Raw genomic sequence first — 23,218 nt, forward strand, 5'->3', positions numbered from 1 at the left:
CACTCTCTGCTATCCATATGAAGGTTTTTAACAGCTGACTAATGTGAAGTTATATTTAGGAAAGAGAAAATTCAACTGTCTCCTTATGGGGAATTGAACCCACGTCCTCTCACTTGCCAGATGAGTGCCCTAAAATATAACATAGATTACTAGACCACTAGATTACAAAGGCAACAAATATGTCAAGCTTTCCTTAGAGCTCATGTGGTGGCAGTGTCAGCAATTGTGAGCTTTGGCCTGAATTAGGTCTGACCATCCATATACGGTTCCGTTCAGTGCACACAAGCTCTAAGGAAAGATTGAGATATTCGTTGCCTTTGTAGTCTAGTGGTCCATGGTGCTCACCTGGCAAGTGAGGGGATGTGGGTTAGATTCCCCGCAAGGGTAGTTGAATTTTCTCTCTTTCCTAAATATATCTTTGCATCCGCCAGCTGTTAAAAACCTTTGTAATTATTTATTTCCCAAAAAATAAATAATTGATTCATTTATTAATAAAATTAAGTTACATGTTTTGCCCCGAAAAGGGGCTTACCATATTCCATTTCTGTACACAACACATAAAGTAACAATTCTGACAACTTTATTAACTCTTCCAGTGATTTTAAATTATATAAAATACTAATATTATTAAATTTCCTTTGAAGAACAAAAACAGGTGTAATGATTAAAAAAAAAAACTTTTGAAGGAGATTTTGAGCAAGAATTAAAAAAATATTTTAGTAGCTGTTTCAAAATCTCTTCAAAAAATATCATTAGTGAGGGATTTATCATATTAAATGATGTCATTGTATTGAGTGAGTTTAACATTAAACTATAAGCAAAAACCAAGATTTAAAAAAATATTGCAGGAGGATTTATCATTATATTGAGCATGTTGTAGTAAGGTTTCACTAGAATTTTTTTTTTGTTTTCACTTGATACTTAATAATTGATTGATTTTCAAATACCCCTAAATATCATGATCAACATCCTTGTTTTGTGCTTTTATTGAATCTATAATAAATAACTACACAAAAACTTGAAAGTTGTACAATAGATCATTCTATGCCTGAGTTACAAACCACATGCAACTTAATGTTAAGTACAATATTTTAAAAATATTAAAAATGATTAGCTCAAAAACCCTGCTAGAGAAAACTAACAAAAGCCATGTACAAACACACTTTTACAAAGTAACAAAATACAAACCTTTCTTAATAGCTATGAATGTATTAAAAACTGCAGCAATAATGCAGTGAACGAATATGAACTTCTAAAAATATTTCGACACGCACAGTGTAAGGAAAAGTCGAATTTCTTTTTCAAATAATAATTTACACAAATTTCATGAAAAGACAGAATATACAGCCACAATTCCAAAAAATATCACTTCTTTGAAAGCAGGACTTAGTTATGATATTGGATGAAAAAAAAAGTTTTGCTAAAAATATGCTACCAGTAGTTGGAAGTTTGTTAGGCATCAACACATGTATGATTTTTGATAATATTTTTAATAGTGAATATAATAATGTATGAACAAATTAAAAAATTAATCTGTTAATAATTAAATTGAGAATAATAATCAAAATAATCGTTTCTATCAAGCTTCTTCAACTATTTCATTGAACTTTTTAAATACAATTGTGTATACATGACAGTAGCATAGGTATAAACTTGCATTGCCTCCCCTTCCTAACATTTTCAATAACTTTATATATAAACTTATTATGGACACTAGCTGAATAAAATTAAATCAAACTAGCAAGCTAGAAGAAAAGAAACTGAGACACTTCAACAGTTTTTGATTTTAAATTTGGTTGATGGTAACGTAACCTTCTCTTCTGGGACATGAAATCCGGCAGATTTATTTAACTTTAAAAAAAAAAACATATATATATATATATTCTTAGATTTTCCTAAGAGTAGATTATTTGGTTCCAAATTTAATTTGTTTCAAAATATTTTGTCTGAATTAAAGTACTAAAGTCTAAAATGAACAATAATTTTTTATGTCATCTCAAAAAATGTCTTTAGAAAAAAAAGAAAAGCAGAAGAAATACAGCTGAATTTTAGTTTATGAGCATAATTGAATCTGTAAATGTGCTCATAATAAAAAACACTCTTATATCAAATCAAACTTTCCCATAGAAAATAATCAAAACTGAAATAAAATTTCTTCCTGATGGTCTCTCTGATGCCAACCATGATTCTTTTCAAAGATAAAGTGCAAATTTATTTTATTTCATTTTATACTTTGTAATAGAGGCACATGGGTTTTTTTTTTTAAATGATTCAAAAGAGCTAGGGCTTCACTTTGAAATCATAGCTACCATTAACATACAACAATAGGGAGGATGAGAAAGACTTTTATGTAGGATTTCCAGATGTCCTCGTAAAAGAGGACACATCCTTCTTTTCAATGTCATTTCCAACATCCTCCTACATTTCTGAAATTTACCCTTTTGTCCTGCTTTGCAAGTTTCCTACAATTCCTTTTTTTAGGAAATTTTTTCTCCCTTTATATCATCACTCATTGATATGAGTGTTTTAGTGTTTTTTTCCCATTTTGACCAATAGCCATCAAAATTCCCAGAATGTTTTCTGTTTTTGCTTTTTTAGCTGTTCTGTTTTAGTTGGAAAAAATTATTAATGTGGCTGGTTTTACTGGTCAGAATAGTGGCGCCATCTGTTGTGAAAATTGGGGAACATGACATTAAGGTGAGTGCGCGCAGGTGTCTTTCTTTCCCAGTTTTCAAAACTGGTAATCCTACTTTTATGGGATTATGTTAAGAATGCCATAGTCAGTAACATCTTAATGGAAACGCTCATGCGGCGCAAGAAGGGGCTCCAAGTCAAAAAAGGGCCCTAAAATATTGAAGTTTTTCATTACGCAGATGAATAAAGTATTTCTAATTAATTTTATTATAATTTTAATTTGGTCTTAAAGTAATGAGTAGGGCTCGAATTTTTATGCCCTAAAGATGAAATGTCGATGCTGATAGGTTAATTGAATATGTTTTATGAAATTGAATTTACCTATCAGCAATGACGTTTCATCTTTAGGGGCATAAAAATCCAAGCCCTAGTATGATATTATCACCAGCACCATTAACTATAAAAACAAACTGTGAAATTTTTATTTTTCGTAGTTCATTAAATCTCACTTTTGATCAGCTTTCGTTAGTTTCCTTCATCTTTAACCCCCTTTTCCATAGTGCTCCCAAATATCATTTTTATAAATATGTATTTTCTTGGACATGATATTTATTTTTTCAATATGACAAGAACCCAAAGTTTATAAAAAATACAGGTTTCATGTTTCTATCATCTTTTCAATTGGAATAATAAAAAAATGAAAATGGTATTACATCATGGGTGAAGATATGGAAGGGCATGCCCCCCCCCCACCCAGTGTCAGAGGTGGAATTGACTGATCTAATATATATGAGTATATATGAATTGACATCGTCATCATTGTGCCCTTCCAGAAATAATGACCGTGCCCTGCCCCCTGAGACTTTCAAGTCTATCTCTGCCTATGCATTGCATAATATTCACGCTTCCCCTATATGTTTTGAAGCTCTCTTGACATTTTGATTTTGCCAGTGGAGTATAATAACAGTTAAAAATATCATTGCATATGCCTAATAATAATTTTTGGTGACATCTAAAATTCCAGTTGAATTACTAAGCAACATTGAAGACTAATTCATCATTTCTCATTCAGCAATTTTAATAAATGTTTAAAAAATTATATAAGCATGTTAATAAGTTATTCAAAATATATGGTATTTCTACTTTTGATGCATAATTTAATCCTCCAAAGAAACCTATTTTTTTATTATAATCAATTGCCTAGCAAATTTTATTTGCAATATGCAACACAAATGTTTCACAATAGGATAAAATGTGAAGAAAATTATCAAAAATGAGATATTTTTAAATTTTGAATATTAAAGTATACTTTTTGGAGTATTGAAATATACTTTCAGTAACAGAAGAAGAGATTTTGTTACAGCTATCAAATAGTTATGTATAAAAAGGTAATTGATATATTATTTACATTACATTTGAACATTACAATTATTATTGAAATAGTGAAAGCGTCTAATAATAAATAGGCTAAGAATTAGGAAAAAGAAAATCAAAGAGCTTTCAAATGTTGTGAAAGAATCTAAATGCTCATTCATTGAATCATCTATTGTTCTCCCTTTTGCTGAAATGACACTGAGCATTTGTATATATATATTCATCATTTAAGTTTCAATTTTATTCATTATAATTTCAATTATTTATTTTTTGTTCATAAGCTTTCTTATGTACTAGAAGTTTTGTTGGATTTTGGGATTTCTGAAATTAAATTGAGAAAATGTATAGAAAAATATTTGTATAAAGAATAATACATTTGTATTGCATGCAGAAAGTTTTACCGTTTTCAATAAGGAGTGAATAATACAATGCCAACTACTAGTAGCAAATTTTGATTTAGCATTTATCTGCAGAAAGAGAATTACAGCCTTCTTATTTTCCAAACCTGAGCAATAAGAATCTAAAGTCATAACTATTTAGAACATTCCAAAAGCATGCAAATATGATATATATTTACACACACATGTATTAAAATACTGCAGAGACAGAATATGAAGCTCAATGGCTAAAGTTGCCATCTAAATGAGCAGCAAATCTAAAACTCATCATTAAAATATACAATGAAATTGAATATGTTTTATCTGAAATAAAATCTGTACTTAAAGAATAACTTTTACTGCAAAACATTGCACTTTTCACAAAAAATTAATAAATAAACACTCAATTTCATTCTTACATAATATTTGCTCATAGCCATTCATGATACATATTACCAGCTACTACAGCTATAAAAAGTGCAGCAGCAAATGGATGGTTAGTTTTAGAGAAATATTGGCTCTAAATGTCAAGGAATCGTTCACAAAGACTGTACCTATATGATCTAAATCCTTTTCAGCACATGAGAACACCATACGTTTAATGCCATTACAATGCAAGAAACATGATTCAATATAGCAAATCACTTCACCAGACATAATAATCTCTCAAAAATACAGTTTGTGCCTGTCTGAAGTAATTAGAAAAACAAATATTTTCGGACTGGCAAAAATGTGGGCAAAACACGTGAGTAACTGATATACAGATACATATATGTATATATACATACACATGGACGAACACACACACACACAAAATTCCAAAGTATATTTTTACACAGAATCAACAAAAATAAATTCAACACTCACAAAAATTTCAACAGCAACATTACGGTGAAATATGGAGCAACAGGGAGTATTATTTATGCATGAATTTAAAACACAGCCACCATCAAATATATTGCTTATTGATTCTCAAAAAAAAACTTTCACATTTATAACCCTTAAAAATAGAAATCTATATGATCAGAGCTCGCAACATTTTCAGTTTCACAACTCGTAATATGATTTGTATTTGCATGGATAAAAGTTTAAATTGTGAATGAAATTAAAGAGAAAAAAATCATCAAATATAGCTATAAAATTCACCATTTGAAATAAAAAAACACTAACTAAAACATATTTCTCAATAATTTCATTTTTTGAGCTTCAATACATAATTATTGTGGCAGTTTGGCTAAATCAAATTACTTTTATGTGATTACACCCACAATCTAAGAAATATCTGGATACAAATAGGTAAAAAAAATATATATGGGATTTCTCTCTTACATTTCTCCAAGTTACTCAATATACAAATCTTTTTTTTCTTATTACAAAAGTGTGACAAATTCAAAAATTCACAGTCTTTCCATACACACCATAATTTAATATAAATGCTTGCTTATGTACACTTTTTTTATTCTTTTACAAAATATCACAACATATCACAAGCCAAATTTCAGTGTACATGATAAATTTAAATATTTTGCGCACCACTGTGATACTTTTCAAGCATATTTTCCCCATATCTCGCATCCAACAACAGTTGATAACAGTCATTATTAGCACACCACAATTGACTTTGTGAACGATTCCATTTAAATATTTCATATTGCACGCACCCCTACCTATCAAAATATTTCCTCAAACATTAGCTTCATTTGAAGCAATGCTTACAGAATATTAAGCATCATACAAAAAATAAAGTACTATTTATGATGTAACTGTGCTGCTAACACTGGGATATCAAGAAACTTTAACATTCACCAAGCCATACTACAACAACCAGAAAAATACAAAATGTGAAACTTTATAAACCTTGAGAAAATTTAACATCACATACAAAGGGCTTTATTAAAAAGATATTCCAGTTTTATTCATCCCTACATCAATAAAAAAGTTTTAAAAAGCTCACTGCTATCATCTCTCTTCTTCCAAACTGGTGCTTGCTTTGATAGTACAAAAAATAATTACAAAACATATAATTAGTCATTCTCTATAGCGTTATTTGTTCTAAAAACAAACATGCATCCAAAATATTTTTGCTTTGACTTCTCGTGAAAAAAGAGTTGATAGAAAACATCAGAAAGAACAACGCAGTGACTTTTTTTTACATAAAGCAAAAAATAAACAAAGATTTAGAGCAACAAAACTTTGGCACTGACATATAAAACACGAGTGAATTAAGTGAAAAGGTCAGTTATCACTATTTAAATAAGCAAAAAATTTCCACTTTTTGACATTGCAAAAACCTGCAGATTACATAAAAGAAAAAAAATTTCAGTAATAAAAGTTTTCCCCCAAGAATCATGTTTTTGTAATTTAAACTTCTCGTAATTTTAACTTAAAGGATAAAGAAAAACAATTTAGAAAGAAAACAATCACAAAATACCAACCCACAAATAAAAGATGCTGAATACTTTTCAAATCGTTTTTCATAAGTTTGAATTAAAAAAAATTGATTGTTATTCTGCTACAGTAAGAGATAAAGTTTGTGATCCATTGTCTGTGTGTTGGCTTTTCTCTGACTCTGAATTTAAGCTATATTATATGATGAGTCGATTCTCTCTGCAAGACGATGATTTTAACTGAGCTTTGGCCCACAGAGATCTGGTACTATACCTATGGGTTATGCATTTTGAAATATTAAAATCAGTGCAACATGAATTACAATATACAATACATTGCAAATATCATATTCGATTTACGTGAACTACCTGCTACCAATTTTATTTATCTGCATCCAATTTTCTCTTTGATAAAATCTCGTATATTTAACTTACATCCATATCATATTCCACATTATATGAATTTTACAATCTATAAAATATATATTCTGACTCAAAAATGATATGTGAATGAAATTAAAAATATTGCATGTATCATTTTTCATCCTAAGAAACTGAATTAAAGCCCTTAACATTGTAATAATTGAAAGAAAAATTTAGCCCACCTTTATTAAAATACAAGAGCTGATAATTGAACATGCAACTATTACTTTGATGAAGGTTCTCATGTTTAATAAACAAATTCCTATATCTGAGTAATTCTTTATTTTTTATGAAAATTAATTGTTGGATCTATGTATTTTTTATCTACTTTATATGCAATAGATGAAATAGAATATAGGAATTCCTACTTTAGCAGATATATTTTATATCTGCAACTTCTTAGTGGTGAAACTACATGTAGAATTATAAAAATTAATGTAATAAACTTGAAAAAAGAGTTGTTTAGTAATGTCTCAATTTTTGTATATTGCACACACCTATCATTTGTTAAACAAAGAAAAACATGTCTGCTAGTTTTTGTGCTTTGGGGCGGGTGATATATTTTGTCATTGTACATATATCTACAAAATATGAAATTCTCAACTCTATATGAACATAATTTCATTTGAAATTATAAGTAAAAAATTCATTAAGATATCTGAATAATATCCGCTGTTGTTATAAGGTATCAATAAAATTATATTTTTCCTAATATAGTTAATGGATGAGAGAAAATAGTTTTTTTTGTACACCAACTTATTTTAAAAAAAAATATAAACATTTATATAAAGTTGTTTTTTTTAAAACTAGAGTGATCACTTCGAAATCACTGAATTTTAATATCATATATAACAGGGCTGGACAAATCCCAGGTGCCAGGTCACCATGGTGACTGAAAAATTGGTATTGGCTCCTAAAATTTCTTTGTGTAGTTACAAATTGCAGGTTTAGAGTACCACAAAATGTTTGGAATTTCTAGCATCATATCTGCCAACATGAAAGACGGTCATTATGCCCTGAAAAAGTAAAAAAACCCCATTATTTTCTACCTTTTTCTCCAGGTAAACATTTTTTGGCACCTAAAAATATTTTCTGACCCCTAGATTTTTTTGTGATTTGTCCAGCCCTGATGTATAGTAAATATATTCATATATGTATAATGATTGCAAATTTTATTTAATGAGTGTGAAATCACATTCTTAATTAATAAAAGATCTTGGATAAGTTTTAATGAAATCACAGTGGTATCATGAGTTACTTTTAACTAGTGAAAAACAAATTTTTGTGTTACTGAAAAATAATATATATTTTTTAAAGTGTTACTTATAAATTCATATTAAGTATTTTATATGCTAGTTAAAATGATTTATTTTTAACTCAAATATAAACTGTTAAGATAGTGATGGTATATGTCCCAATACATAAAAGAACAGTAAAAATTCAATAGTTATATATAAATCCATAAGGTTCATTTGGTGCACTTTCATTTTAAAATAGTTGTTATAAAATTATACTTGTAGTTAAAAAAATTCCTCTGAATAATTGAGATGGAAAACAAATTTTGTAACCTTCAAAATGACTGGTGATTTTGATTTTTTTCACTCAACTAAAACTTATTTGAACATTTTAATTATTTAAATTTTCAATACATTGATTTTTTAAAAATTTGGTTACTTATTTAATTATATATTTCCTTCTGACCTACAGAAACTGAAAAGTATGTGAAACCAAATGGCGATATTTTCATATTTTCTAGATTTATGAAATAATACCAGCATCCTGTCAAATGATTCTTTAATGTAACTTAAATGACATAAAAATATGTTTTGCTTGTGTGTAAGAATATTTTTCCCAATTATTTGAAGTTACCTTAGTTATTTGGATGTTATTATTAATGTTTCAGGCATATATATTTTCAGGTATTAAATTATTAACTTTTTATTCTTGTCTAACTGTTTATTACCAATATTATTCACAAAGTTAAAATTTACAAAGTTTTGGAAAAAGATTGATACTTCAAAGAGGATTCTCTGGAACTTATAAATTCAAAAAACAATGTTTTCTAGACTTCATTATGGCTGAGAATCTGTTCATTAACTGAATGAATTAAAGACAAAATGCCATGCAATATATAAAAACCAAGTCGATAAGATATGAAAAAATGCACTTGAAGATGTTATCAGTTTTTAATGGTATTTTGATTGCCATGCAAGAATATGAGATATCAAATGTGAGACAGAATATTAAGGGCAAGTCAATGTGCGTTAGGCTCACATAAATATGATGTTTTATAAACTGCGTATTCATATACGAATGCATAATGAACTTCAATAAAATGGATGAATATCATTTTCTGGGCCTTATTTGAATCATTCAAAGCCAAAACATGCATGTACTGTTTCAAATAAACCACATCAGTCATTTTTTTTTATTATAGAAAAAATTTATGGAGTTTATCCTTCTCATTGCACATTCTATAAAGTTGTACTTTAGGAATATGTTTTGTACAAGATAGACAGATGCTGCTTAAATGAAATTCATTTTGATATATCATGAAATTTAATTTGATATATCACGTTTAGATTAAAACAGCAGCACAGCTAAAAATAGAAAAAGACATTATGAGCAGAACAGTTCAGTAGAATATAAAAATTAGCAATACAATAAAAGTAATGAACTTCATAAAAAATCAATGTCTTATTTTCTGCGCACACACACGGTGTTACAGGAAGTAGAACTGATAAGTTACTTTTTTTGATAGTCCATTATCTGCGAACTATTTTTTTTCTCCCACGCAATAAAAATATGACTTTCGAATAGCGCTTTCTGAGTTAAAAGAATATCATGGTTATATTAAAAGTTTTTTGAGCTTTTGTTATTTAGAAGAAAAATATAAAAATTCGTGCCAGTGAGCAGATTACAATAGTTTAGCATAAAAGGGAAGAACAGTTTTGTTAAAATAGGGCAAATATACAATTGCCCTCTAAGTACAAAGGCAGAGTAACTATTTACTGAGTGACAAATATGAGCATAAAAGTATTTTGATTCTGTACAAGGATCTCTTCATAGGTAAAGAGTGTCCTACTTAATGAAAGACATACAAAATGGACCTATAGCAAAAAGAAATGTATTATACCTTAGTAAAAAAGCATTTTGAAAATGACAAAATTTAGCTTTCCCTATTTCATAGGTATAGCTAGAACAACTGATTGAATTCCATGAAATTCTCATAAAGTACTAGGATGATATTGAACAATTGTTTATCAACAGCTGATCAAATCTATCACACTAGTTAAATATATGCTAAGCAAAATCTTACAAACTCTTTATACCAAATATGGAGATCTCTTACTATGTTGAACTAATATAAATAGTAAATGTAAAATATTTCCAACTAGAATATTAGAAACATTATAAATATGAAGTAGAGAATGAGAATGATATAAAGGATGGAACTTCAAAATATTTATTCACTAAAAATCATAAAACTCATAGGATCATACCATTTTCTCAAATTGTCACTAGAGTAGTCTTATCAGTCTCAATACTGCCCATTATTTTCATTTCAAAAAGGAACAAGTGTGATTAGTGAAGACATGTAGTTACAAAGATTTAGAGTTATGCTAACTGAAGTTACATTAGCAGTATCGATCAAACTTTGTAGCTGTGTTACATACAATTTACAAATACTGTGTAACAGCAGACCAAATATGCAGCCCAACAGTACCACATTTATTGATCAGAAAAAGGAAATCATATAACTTTATAGCATATATATTGCATACAAGTATATAAATGACAAGTTTCAAATCTTTATTACTTTCTACAAATGTCTGGAGCAGTAGCTTTAAAGCAAATCATTCTTACATGCACATTCCTGTGAATATATATAGTTGGCCCTGCTTAATCTAATAAGTTCAGCCACTTTTTCCTGCTTAATTAAATATTATGATTCATACAATTGTGTGTTAACACACACACACAGCCACTATGTATATAATAATATAATATTTTTATTGGATAAGAAAACAAGATTTCTGTAGAGCTGGTTTTTCATTCTTTCTCCCTCTCCCAGCCACTCTTCCCCAATGTTTGTAGTACAATATTTTTTTATTGGTCAAATGGTAGAGAGGGAGAAAAGAAAAAAAAAAGAATGCTGTGTTAAAAAAAGAAAAAAAAAGTTTTTGTTCACAGGGTTACCAATGAAGAGTCTCGAAAGATGGGAGAGAATGCTCGAATGCATTTCTTTCATTTACATAAGGCCGAGATATCTCACCTCATTGTTAAGATATGTATAAATTTATTCAACGTTCAATTTTCTAGATAGTAAATCTAAAAGAAGTTGCAAAATCTAATATCCCAAAATTAAATAAAAAACTTATTAATATATTTTATAAGAATGATAGGAAAAATCTATATAGTGCAATATTATGCAGAAACTGAGTTTGGTTTATAGTTAATAACTAGTGAACAGAAATACTTGAAATATTTGCTAAAGCATTGAATGCAATTTCAGAATATTCTTCCATGTTCTCCATAGGAAAACAATATAAAGAATATCAATGAAAAATATTTTGTTTATTCATCTAATGAATGTTCTGCAGTTTAAAATTTTCAAAGCTATCTGACACAAACTTGTTTGTATGCAGTATATTTAATTTTTACTGCAAAATTTATTCATGGCCTTGACTGTTATTGAGATAATTCTATAAATTCTGAAATAGGAAACAATTGTGTTTCACATTAAGACGGATTTCTTGAAAAATGAATGAATAAAATAAAAATGATTGCTCTTCAAGCTACTGCTGCTTTTAGTATACCCACCCACCAACATACATATAATCTATATAATTTTCATGCTTATAATTAGTAAACTCTCAAGAGAAATGCTAGGAAGTTTTCATTAAGAACAATTATGATCTGCTGCTATATATAACTTTTACAAATATGTTAAAAGGATCATTGCAAAAAAAAAAAAATGTATATTTCTTTCAGCTATTTTCAACACCAACGAAATGGAACAGCACGAGGACGATCTGCACCTTCTTTAACTAGAGGCTTATGGAATTCCCTACCAGGGCGAGTATGAATTGTTGCCCAGCAGTGCTCACAATAGTACTGCAAACATGTAACATTTGCACAAAAGAATGGTGCAAATTTTCCACCACAACGTGATCCTTGACATTCATCACACATCTGATCATCAAGGACATAAGGCTTGACTTCAACCTGCAAACAGAAAATCACTGAAGTTAGAAAAATAAAAATTAATGCTAATTTTTTAAGTCAAAAATCAAAAAAAAAAAAAGTGATAAAATTCTGTTATCAAGAACTCTCAATAAATAAATTAGAAATTAATGCTAGTTATATTTATCCAACACTGGGTACCAAAATGATCAGATTGAAGAAGTTTTACAGATTGCATTCTTCATTGAAATTTTTGAACTTATTATATATGTATATGTGTATAAGCAGAGGATACAGACTCTTTAAACAGAGGGGACAAAAATCACTAAGGGTGTGGCTGGCTGGGCCGATTACCACCTTTGCTCCCCTCCTGTGCTGCCAATACTTTTAGTGAGTGGGTGAAGGGGAGTTGCCCTCTTTTTTTTGTATCTGCCTATGAGCATGTGTATTGAATTACAAAAGTTCTACTAAAATTATAAAGAATCATGGGTTTCAAATTGCTTTCTGTTACAATAACTTTAAAGATGTTTTTCTTTTCTTTGATGGTTATAGTTTTCTTATGGGGTGGATTAAATCAGGTCAATAGAACTTACCCTTTTTTCAATGTCACCATGTTGTAGCTGAACGAAACGAGCACTGATGGCTGCTATATAACTTTGTTGATTAGAGAAAGCAACTCTGCCAGCTCCTTTTGGATATTTCAACTCTGGATCAGTATCTATGCCAGCATAGCATACACCACCATACAAACGGTCCATTATCATCGCCAACTCAACTATTTTGTTTTAAAAGAAAAAGTAAAATATTTTAAATACAGATAATGTTTAGTTTAGCATTACAATACTTATTAACTACACACATTTACGTTTCCAAAAGTTGCTTTAGAGCTATAGTCGTCTCGAAAGTTTAGATAATGCACTTTTCTTAAAATAAGAAAAATATGTTGGGTAAAATTAGCACCTTTTAATGGATGATACCTGATGCATTTCTATATTTATAGAAAAAAAATTCTATGAAAGAACTTTTAGAATATTTATAGTATCAAAATAAAAAAAAATGGCTGTCTCAAAAGTTAACAGAAAATTCAGATTTACAAAAAGTACAGGCTTTTAATAGCTAATAGACGTTCCATTTTTTCCTAACAACCTAAAACACGCTATCCTCCGAGGATTTAATTAATATCTGTAGGGTTTTTTAACATAAAAAAATGTACCATGTTTCCTCAATAGAAGGTCATCAACAGTCGAAAATATTTTATTTCATTTGCAAACACATTTGTTGTAAGTATGCAGGGTCGTATCTAGGCTGGAGCAACCGATTGGCCAAATGGGGGCCTCACAGAAAATGTACATTTATTTTGTATATTTTTCCTTTTTAAGGGCCCCCCAAGAAAATGTCTGCCCCGGGGCCCTGAGAAGGTATGCTACGGCCCTGTAATTATGCCCATACACATTCCTAATAGGATTCAAGTCAGGACTAATTCATGGCCAGTCTAAAAATGATACATTTTCATGATTAAAGAGCTTTTTTGTGGCAGCAGATCTTTGAATAAACACATTATAAGGCTGAAATGCCAAGTTTGGTCCTCCTAATTCTTCTCCAATCAGTAGCAAATTGTCCTCTGGGATCTTCTAAGTATCAGAGTTTTGACATCCAATTTCAAAAGTTAAGGAAGCCTGAACATTAGAAGCAAATGCTGCCCATACCATTATTGAATCCTCACCTTACTGTCTACTGAAAACATGTCTGGAACATGTGAGTTCCATTTTTTTTTTTAGCACCACTAAATATGATACCAAGCTCCATAAAACATGATTTTGTATCCATTTTTCATCCTCTTCTTCACCTCTCTTTGGTGCTTCCTTGGGACACACGATTTCCTAGCCACTCATTTATGAATCAAATACAGTTCATAGATCGATCAGAGAAGCTTTTTTTCTGTTGAAATTTTCACTCCAAGATCTTTCATAATTTCACACAAGGTCATTTTTTGCTTTGATGCCAATCTTCCAACGGTTTTATTTTTGCATAAACTTGTACTGCATTGCCTACTACAACCAGGTTTTGGCTTTTGGGAGTTCCAAACCTGGAACACCCACCCCCACACACATTGGGTCAATACACATCAGACACTTCATTTCGACTTACTCAAAGCAATAGAAATGCCTTTTACAGCTTTTCTTTTTGGCTTTCAAATGAAGTACTCAAAGGATTTCATTATATAAAATATGCTACGACTTTATCAATTTTTTTTTAATGAAAACCAATCTGATAGCTTTAAACTTTTATGCTATCACATGCACATCTATGATACACCATATAGATGCAATCTTAAAAATTTGCATATAATTGGAAGTTTTCTAAATTTTTGAGACAGCTATTTTTCAAAATTTTGAGTTAAAAAAACCCAAAACTTATTTTCCTTGACAATGACTGAAGTGTTTAAAGTAGGTTTTTACATTCTGATCACAAGGAAAAAAATGAAATCAAAATTTGATACAGTATCAATGGCATTAAAAATCTATAGCATATAAACTTTTGAGACAGACTGTGTAAATCTTTTACACTATAATACATAGGTTTCCAACTTGTGTTCTGCAGAACCTTGGGGGCTCTGTGAAAGTATACAGTCTATGTATGATGCATCTGTATACAATTTATCACTGTTAAGATAAAGTTGAAGAAACAGTGAAAATATTTTATACTAACTGAATTTTGTATTAACTGTAAAAGAGTAGATTATGAACAGAAACTTGAAACAAAGTATGGGGTTAAATGATGTTCACAGTGCTTAAATGTTTAGATGTTCTCAAGTTGTTGAAACTCTTATAATCATAATTTGTAATTCATTAATCATAAGGAAGAAGAATGAGATTTAAAAGTAGTGCTTCTCCTATGCTTCAGGATCTTGACCAGTGGTTCTCAACCTTTGCACGTCCAATGGCCTAATTGAATTCTTTTTGTGAGCAGAAGGCTGACTATCTACATGACTGAGGGGAAATAAATAAGAAGAAATGAAACGTTAAATCACTCATAGCCTTGTTTGACTGATGTAGTCACCCGGCAGTTAAGAAACACTAGCCTAGACAGCATTTTGTGCAACCAAAAAGTTCAGGATTTCTGTGATAAGCTTTTGTTTGTTAGAATAAATTTCTTATAATTGATTGTATTTTAATATTTATAGAATTGAAATGATTGAATTATTACTTGGATACTGTTGCATAGGCTTAATTAAAACTTCATTATTATTGCTACCTGCTTTTAATGGCCTAGGAACTCCTCCAACAAACACTGTTTTTCTTGGATCAAGAGGCATGGATGCATCTAGAACGAAATCAGCATCACTTAAGCGCCATGGACGAATTTGAACCTGATGTAATTGAAAACAAGCAAATTACTGGTGTGAAATAATTTCTATTCAAAATTGAAATTATCACTTATTTCTTGCTTACCACAGTAGCTATCATGAATTCATTTATTCATCATTTTGGTCATTTACATCATTATTTATTTAACTTGTCTAAATCAAGCTCTATGTGTTGAATGAAAATACCATTTTTAATTCCTTTCCCACAGCCTATCACAATACATATTTTTATATGTGATAATAGATTTCAAAAAATTTGATTTATAGAGAATTAAAGAAAACAATTTAAATATATCTACGTTAAAAGAAGGTGATGTACAATTCGAACCAAATGCTAATCCTCCTAGCAGCTAATTCTAGAAAAATTTCACATAAAAGAATCCTTTTTGTTGATTTTGTCATACTACAGTCATTTTATGCATTCAAAGATGGATCAGTTTAAGGGTGATTTTGAACTGTTACATAAATAAATGAATGTCTATACAACATGGGCAGAGATACAGGGGGGGGGGGTGCGGGGGGCATTGCCATAGGCGGAGATAGACTTGGAAGCCTGGGGGGGGGCAAGGTCATTATTGCTGGGGGGGGCACGATGATGATGATGTCAATTCATATACACACATATACATTAGATCTGCCTACTCCACTTTGACGCTGGGAGGGCAATTCCCCCCCACGCTCCCCCGTATCTCCGCCTATGCTATACAAGAATATTATTTCTGACCTGTTTAGCAAAAAACTAATTCAGAAACCTAGAGCATGTTCAGAGCTCTTCAAAAGAGCCAAATAATATAACAAAAATTGATTCATCCCATAAAATAGGGGACGATTCAATGAACTCGCACAATAAGTCACCCCTTCTGAAACATACCCCTGGATTTGCGCCAGGCGAAAACCATGTGGCTGCAATGTAAATGATAAGTACAATTCACTAGCATCTATTATTGTTTTGATCACTAGCATCTATTATTGTTTTGAAAGCTATATTAAAAGTAATATGTGATAAAGTTGTTTTTTCTCAATTTTTGGCAGACCGTGGTCCAATTAATTTTTTTTGAAGTTGAAAACCCAGTAAAAATGAAAAATGAGACCTACTAGTAAAATTTTAACTGCTGTGAGCCAATATTTTGAGAACATTGGATGTTATAATTACAGTAGACTCTCTCTAATACAGCAAATATCAGACAACGGTGTGCTGTATTACCAAAATTGCAGGATTACTGTAAGGTAATTGAAAAATCCTATTTAATCATATAAACTTTTATTCACAGACATGCAGTGATATGTTTTCCTCTTCTATAGTGGAAGAAAACCCATCTAGAAATGCCGGATTACTGGACGGGCCAGGCCAGCACATGGCCAGATTATCATGAGTCTACTGTATATCCATATAAAATGTTCACACACATACACAGGAAATGCTTAGAAAGTAAAGGGTGAATTCTATGTGAGCCACCGCTTGGGGTCAAATATAACTGATGTTACGTGCTGGGGATTGAGATACATTACATTAGAGACATAAATTTTTTTTTAATATTTTGCCATGAATCTTAAATTTGATGAAAATATTCTCACAGGTTTGTCCTTTATGGTTGGACTTGAAACACACAAATATAATTTTTCATCCTCTTGTATGCAAGCATCAATAAGTGCTTGAACAGACGATTCGTCTTGAAACAGAAGAAACGCATATCCTGTAAAGCAGACATGAGTAAGTTGAGAATTTTGCCTTAAAATGTATAAATTAATGCAAAATTATTTTTTCAGCAAAAAATCGGGAAACTCTAGGGTTTAAATGTATACATAAGGCAGTTTAAATGCTTATGTACCTGAAAGAATATAACATAACTCAAGTGCATACCAGAGTTTCAAAATACTGTTCAAATTATTATGTAAAAAAAAAAGTAGTACATACATAGGGGAAGGGTGGCTGGAAGAAGAGAGAATGGAAAAAAAACGTGTTCTCATTTTTTTTCCCCTTCATTTTCTATATTTACTCTTTTGCTGTTCAAAATAACGGGATTGGGGTACTTAATAAGTTTAATTTTCTTGACCACCCACATTTCTCTACCCATTTGCCGCCACTACAAATTGCAGCCTGTTTAGTTCTACAGTAAATACACCTCTGTTCCAGGGGCATATTCAATACTATCATGGGCCCACGTGGGCACGGCCCCCACAAGGGCGGGGTTGACAGGGCTCTAGCCCTAGGGCCAGGGCCGGACTTAGGCAGGTGCGAAGGGTGCAGCCGCACCGGGCCGCAAAAGGGGATAAAAATGTTTTCATTATATTTTGACTTCAACTTCTCAGCAAAGCAATAGCTTAAAATTCAGTTCAAGATAGAGAACTTCTAAGGTTAAGGGCGTGGGTAGATAATCGGTTTTCTAGCCCTGAGAGCCCCAAATCTTCGAGTGCCTGGGGGCCCAATTGCAATTTCTTTTTCACTGGGAAGCGGACACTTTTGTCCATATTTATTGCCAAATGGCATTTTTTATGACTACGAAGGAGTTTTACAGTCGTTCTCGGACACCAGAGTACCCATGGACACCCTGGGGTATTGGAAAACCCCTGTTCATAGGGGCCGCAAATTTGTTTTGCACCGGGCCGCAAAATACTTAAGCCCGTCCCTGCCTAGGGCCTGGGACAATTCTCATAAATTTTATGCTTTTTCAAGCTATAAATTAACTATAGGAGGGCCTGTGAAAGTCTGAACAGGGACGCCGCAAAAGATCCCAGCCTAGGGGCCCTGCTCCAGGATGTGAGGGCCCATGCCCAGGGGTCTCAAGTGTAGCGGGGGTCTCATGAAAACGAGGGCTGATTAAAAATTTTGAGAGCAAGCATGCAAATTGGTGGGCAGGCATTCCTAGCCAGGTTAGGAAAGCAAAATCACTTTGCCCGGGAGACCAGACCCCTAGACATGGCACCCACATCCTGGAGCAGGGACTTTAGGCTGGGATCTTTAACTGTCTGAGTGCGTATCTAGTGTCGTGCTTGATTTTTCAGTGCTGCCATCTATATTTCAGAAGTGAAGTGTAACGATTGAATGCTTGTAATGTTTGTAGGCCTCGTTGCTCTCTGTGGCGAGACTTTTTAATTGGGAGATCGGCTCGCATTTATACCTCGAAGTTGGGAACCACAGAAAACCAGGAATCCCTAGAATTATAGAAGTTTTTGCTGTAACAATTTATGATAGTTTAGATAAATCCCGATAAAAAAATTAATATTTATTCCAATTAATAAACACCTCAGTGTTTTCATGTCAAAGCACTTTGTAGAATCGGTATTTGTTTCCTTTAGGTGATATCAGGGCCGCAAATAAGGGAAGACAGGGTGCTAGACCAGGCACTGAGATTACTCTTTTTTCGTTAAAAATTACGGAAGGGGGGTGGTGACGAAAAAACGGATACTGGCATCGGATCGCAGATTAAGTTTTCGTTTACACTTGCCGCTCTAGATAATATCAACTTGGTTGAATATCAGAATACGTTATTTGGGTGACCATATGATTGGTATTTGAGGGGACATTACCGTATTTTTTTGTAATTTGGACCACCTGACTTTTTTTTTATAAAAATGTTCCGATTTTTCTCATATATTTAAACAAAGCTTACACGAAATTTTGTTCTTTACTGAAATGAGGATTAAGATTATTTTTATAACTTATAAATTATAACTTATTTTTATGACTTCATAAAATTATTGGAAAAATATTTCACATCTAAAATCATTTCACTTTTAAAAATAATTTCACATCTATTTGCCAATTTAGACGGGTTTTTTTTTTTTGCGTGAACCACATTTTAATCGACTGCGATTTGAAGTAGCACTTACTTCCCGCCAAAATAATTCATTGATTTTAGTGATTCATTAATATATAGTTAAATCTCCATCGTTATTTTGTAAAGTGTAAGTAGGGTTTGAAAGGGTAATGTGAAGAAGAATGAAGAGAGTATGAGATTGAGAGAAGACCGATCCTCTTACATACATGTCATGGCAGAGTGTGCAATGTGGGTATTCGAAATTGTTATTTGAAATAAAAATTAAAATTGTGTTTTTTCTAGGGGTTTCTGCTATTTTAATTAACAGAGAATACAATTTTCCTGATTGTTATAATTCAGACATCACGCCATTAGTGATCCCCAAGATGAAATCAATGTAGGCGTTATATAAATTTAATTAGGTCTGGCCAGGGCCGGATAAACCCATATGAAGGCTTCAAGTGCTCAAAAGTGATTTTGATGCTTCCCCCACACCCCGTCCCGTTCATTTTTGACCTTAACGCATGACCCCTCATAACAATTAGATTTGTTTGCAATCTTCGAGTGTGAGAATGCAAATTGGTAAACAAGTATATATATATATATTTATTTTTAGGTGGGCAGAAGAATTATTTTTGTTTGAAATTATTTTTTTTGGAACGCTCCGTTCATTTGCATAGTGTGTCGCCGCTTCACGCGAACCGGCTGTGCGAAGCAGAAAATTCCCCGGTAAGAATTTTTCTTTCCGTTACAGATTCCGCGCGTCTCGAACTAGTATTTGAACCAGTGGCGTCTCAGCCGGGGGTTGCTGTGGATGTTCGAGTATAGACACACATACATTATTTTGTGACACCGGTCTGGGCAACCCGGGAATTGATTCTGAAAACAAAATGTCCTATGTAAAAGATCAAGTCGAGTACCCACAGATCTACAACACTTCCGACGTCTCTGATTTGAACTAGATTGTGAGTGATTGAAGATGCTTGATTTATATTGATTAAAAATAAAAAAATGTAGTGTTGCCAACTCAGTTATTTTCTAACTAGATCTGGTCTTTTTTTCGTCCATTTACACTGGTGTAAGAAATTAAGAGAATTTTCAGACTTGGTCGATTATCTCTAGAACTACTGTACCGATTTTAATGAAATTTGATATGTACATACATTGATACAATACAAAACAAATAACCATTCAATAATTGTAATACACACGCATGATCGCGCGTAACACTCGTTGGAGTCGGAAGGTATGAAACAGCGGTTGCAGAATAAACAAAAAAATGGGTTAATAGGGGGTATGGTCCCCTCTTACAGATATACAGGTCTCGCAGCGTGATTTTATACTTGAAATAAGGCAGTTTATCATTTCCGGTGGCAATTGGCCCCACTCGTTCAGTAACACTGTTTTCATTCCCTGGATGGTTCCCGGAGGGGGGTTGCGAGTTGCAATTGCCTATGCAAGGCAACACTACACATAAAAAGCATTACACAGAAACAAACTTTACGTCAGGTTTCACTACACGTACACACACATTCCCACATGTACCAATTCGTTAGAGGTTCCGCAGAGGAATATGGACGAGGTACATGTGTGGTTTAGTAGTAGTAGTAGTAGTTGCAATTGCCCTCTCCAGAGCGTCCCAGACATGCTCTATAGGGTTAAGGTCTGGAGATCTGGCTGGCCAATCTATCCGGCGAATATCCTCACTATCTAGAAAATCGTCGAGCAGAAGAGCTCTATGTGGCTTCGCGTTATCGTCCATTAAAATGAACTCAGGGCCAACTGCACCCCTGAAAAGGCGCACATAGGGCTCCAAGACCTCCTCCTTATACCTCACACCAGTCACAGTGCCTCTTTCAAAGACATGGAGAGGTGTGCGGCCATCCAACATGATGCTTGCCCAGACCATTAAACCTCCTCCGCCATAATGGTCGATTTCGCGGACATTGGAGGGTAGGTAGCGTGTCCCTGGTTCTCTCCATATGAACGTACGGCGAGAATCGGTGCTTAGGCTGAACCGGGACTCATCAGTGAAGAGAGCGTCGCCCATTGATCCATACTCCAATCTTTATGCTCTCTGCACCATGATAAACGGATTCTCCTGTCCGTAGAAGTGAGCGGGACGCAAACAGCAGGTCTTCTTGCAAACAACCCTCTCTCATGAAGTCTTTTGGAAACAGTCACCATTGATACACGGGTTCCTGTGGCTGCATACAAGTCACGAGAGAGCTGAGAAGCTGTAGCACTCCTGTTACGCCTCGCTATAATCGACAAATGGCGATCTTCTCTGGCCGTCGTGGCTTTTGGACGACCTTGCCCAGGCTTTCTCTCGATGGATCCGGTATCCTGGAACTGTTTCAATAAGTTACACACGACGCTGGGCGTTAAACAGAACTATCTACAAATCTGGACTTGAGATTGGCCTGCTTCTAGCCTCCCCACAATTCGCCACCTCATTCCATCATCTAAACGTTGGTGGTTACTCATTTTTACTGTTACAATTTTTTTCTGTTGGCAACACTGATAAAATGATATCTGTCAATTTTCTTTTCAAAACTCAAACTTGGTACTCTGGTAAATATGAAATTGGTAATTTGGTAAATTTGAAAATATTGAGAGAATCGCTCTCTCTCTCTCTCTCACTCACACACACACACACACCATCAGTTAGCAGTTAGGATAAAAGTTGACGATATCCACCACATATGTTTTTTTTTCCTTTAGTTAAGGAGAACTTAATTAAAATATTTTTATGGTTATAAAATAATAATAACTAGGCCTACACATCCCCAAAGGCTGTAAAAACATATCACAGGTAAATACCATACCAACCCTACAATTGACATGCGTCCATTTTGTGATGTGAAGGGATTTCCAATCCTCCAGATCCATCCAACAGGATTGTTAACTATAAATATTATCAATTAACGAATAAAAAAAAAGTGATTTTATGTTAACTTTATTATTACTATTTATTTAACTGACCATCTTCCCGAGGCGAGTTTACTGGGCTCAGAATAGATGAGAGAAATAATAAATTTTCGAGATTTCTCTCTCCCGCCTTCATACTCTATGGAAGGGGGTGGCCAACAGATGGCCTATAGGCTCCCGACAAAGTAAAATTAATCATCAAATTGAAATTAATAATTTACAAGGTATTAAATCAAGTTTGTGGTCATTATTCGAGATATTCTTGTTCCAAAAGCGGAAAACTACATACATTCATTCAGTCATTGCCCCCACATCTAGCAACAGGGCCCTCCGATCAGATTCTTCACGGTACTCTGTGAAAAAACAAATGAAAAAAAGATAAGAATCGTCTCAGGCCCCCCAAGTCGGAGCCCTGTCAGCCCATCTCTCTTTCTCGGAGCCATAACACCCCTGTTTCCTAACCAAATAATAAATTATAACTGGTTTATTAGAAAAATCGTTATTTTTGATGAAATCGAAACGAGAGGGGGGAAAAAATTTTTCAAACATACAAAAGAATCAACATATGATTTTGATGCTGTCAAAACTTTTTCTTTCGACATTCCAATATAACCGGTTTAAAAAAAGAGGACTTTGTTTCATTTTTATTTTGATGACATTATTTTCCAATTTTTACGGCATTTTTTTAAAGTAATTTTTCAAGATTTTTAGAGCAACAACATCCGGGCCCTGGTAATAACATAGTAAGTTATTTTCGTCACTAACAATAAATGAATGTAA

General features: G+C 32.6%; 1 protein-coding gene across 2 annotated transcripts in view; it reads right to left on the reverse strand.

Annotated features, from left to right (window-relative positions):
• Window positions 1-10,638: 10,638 nt before the first annotated feature.
• The window catches only part of LOC149085069 (cytoplasmic polyadenylation element-binding protein 2-like), a 64,053-nt gene continuing 51,473 nt past the window's right edge, over window positions 10,639-23,218 (reverse strand). For both annotated transcript variants that reach the window (XM_089232852.1, XM_089232851.1), the window contains 4 exons: window positions 17,325-17,443; window positions 15,638-15,752; window positions 12,976-13,157; window positions 10,639-12,424 (listed from right to left, as the gene is read on the reverse strand). In XM_089232852.1, the coding sequence (XP_089088978.1) occupies window positions 12,197-12,424; window positions 12,976-13,157; window positions 15,638-15,752; window positions 17,325-17,443 (644 nt within the window). In that variant the 3' untranslated portion in view covers window positions 10,639-12,196. The remainder of the gene's footprint in view (window positions 12,425-12,975; window positions 13,158-15,637; window positions 15,753-17,324; window positions 17,444-23,218) is intronic.

The sequence above is a fragment of the Pholcus phalangioides genome, unplaced genomic scaffold (assembly GCF_987345545.1).
Source record: "Pholcus phalangioides strain wild (caught in Gottingen) unplaced genomic scaffold, Ppha-v1.0 ptg000007l_1, whole genome shotgun sequence".
Classification (NCBI taxonomy): Eukaryota; Metazoa; Arthropoda; class Arachnida; order Araneae; family Pholcidae; genus Pholcus; species Pholcus phalangioides.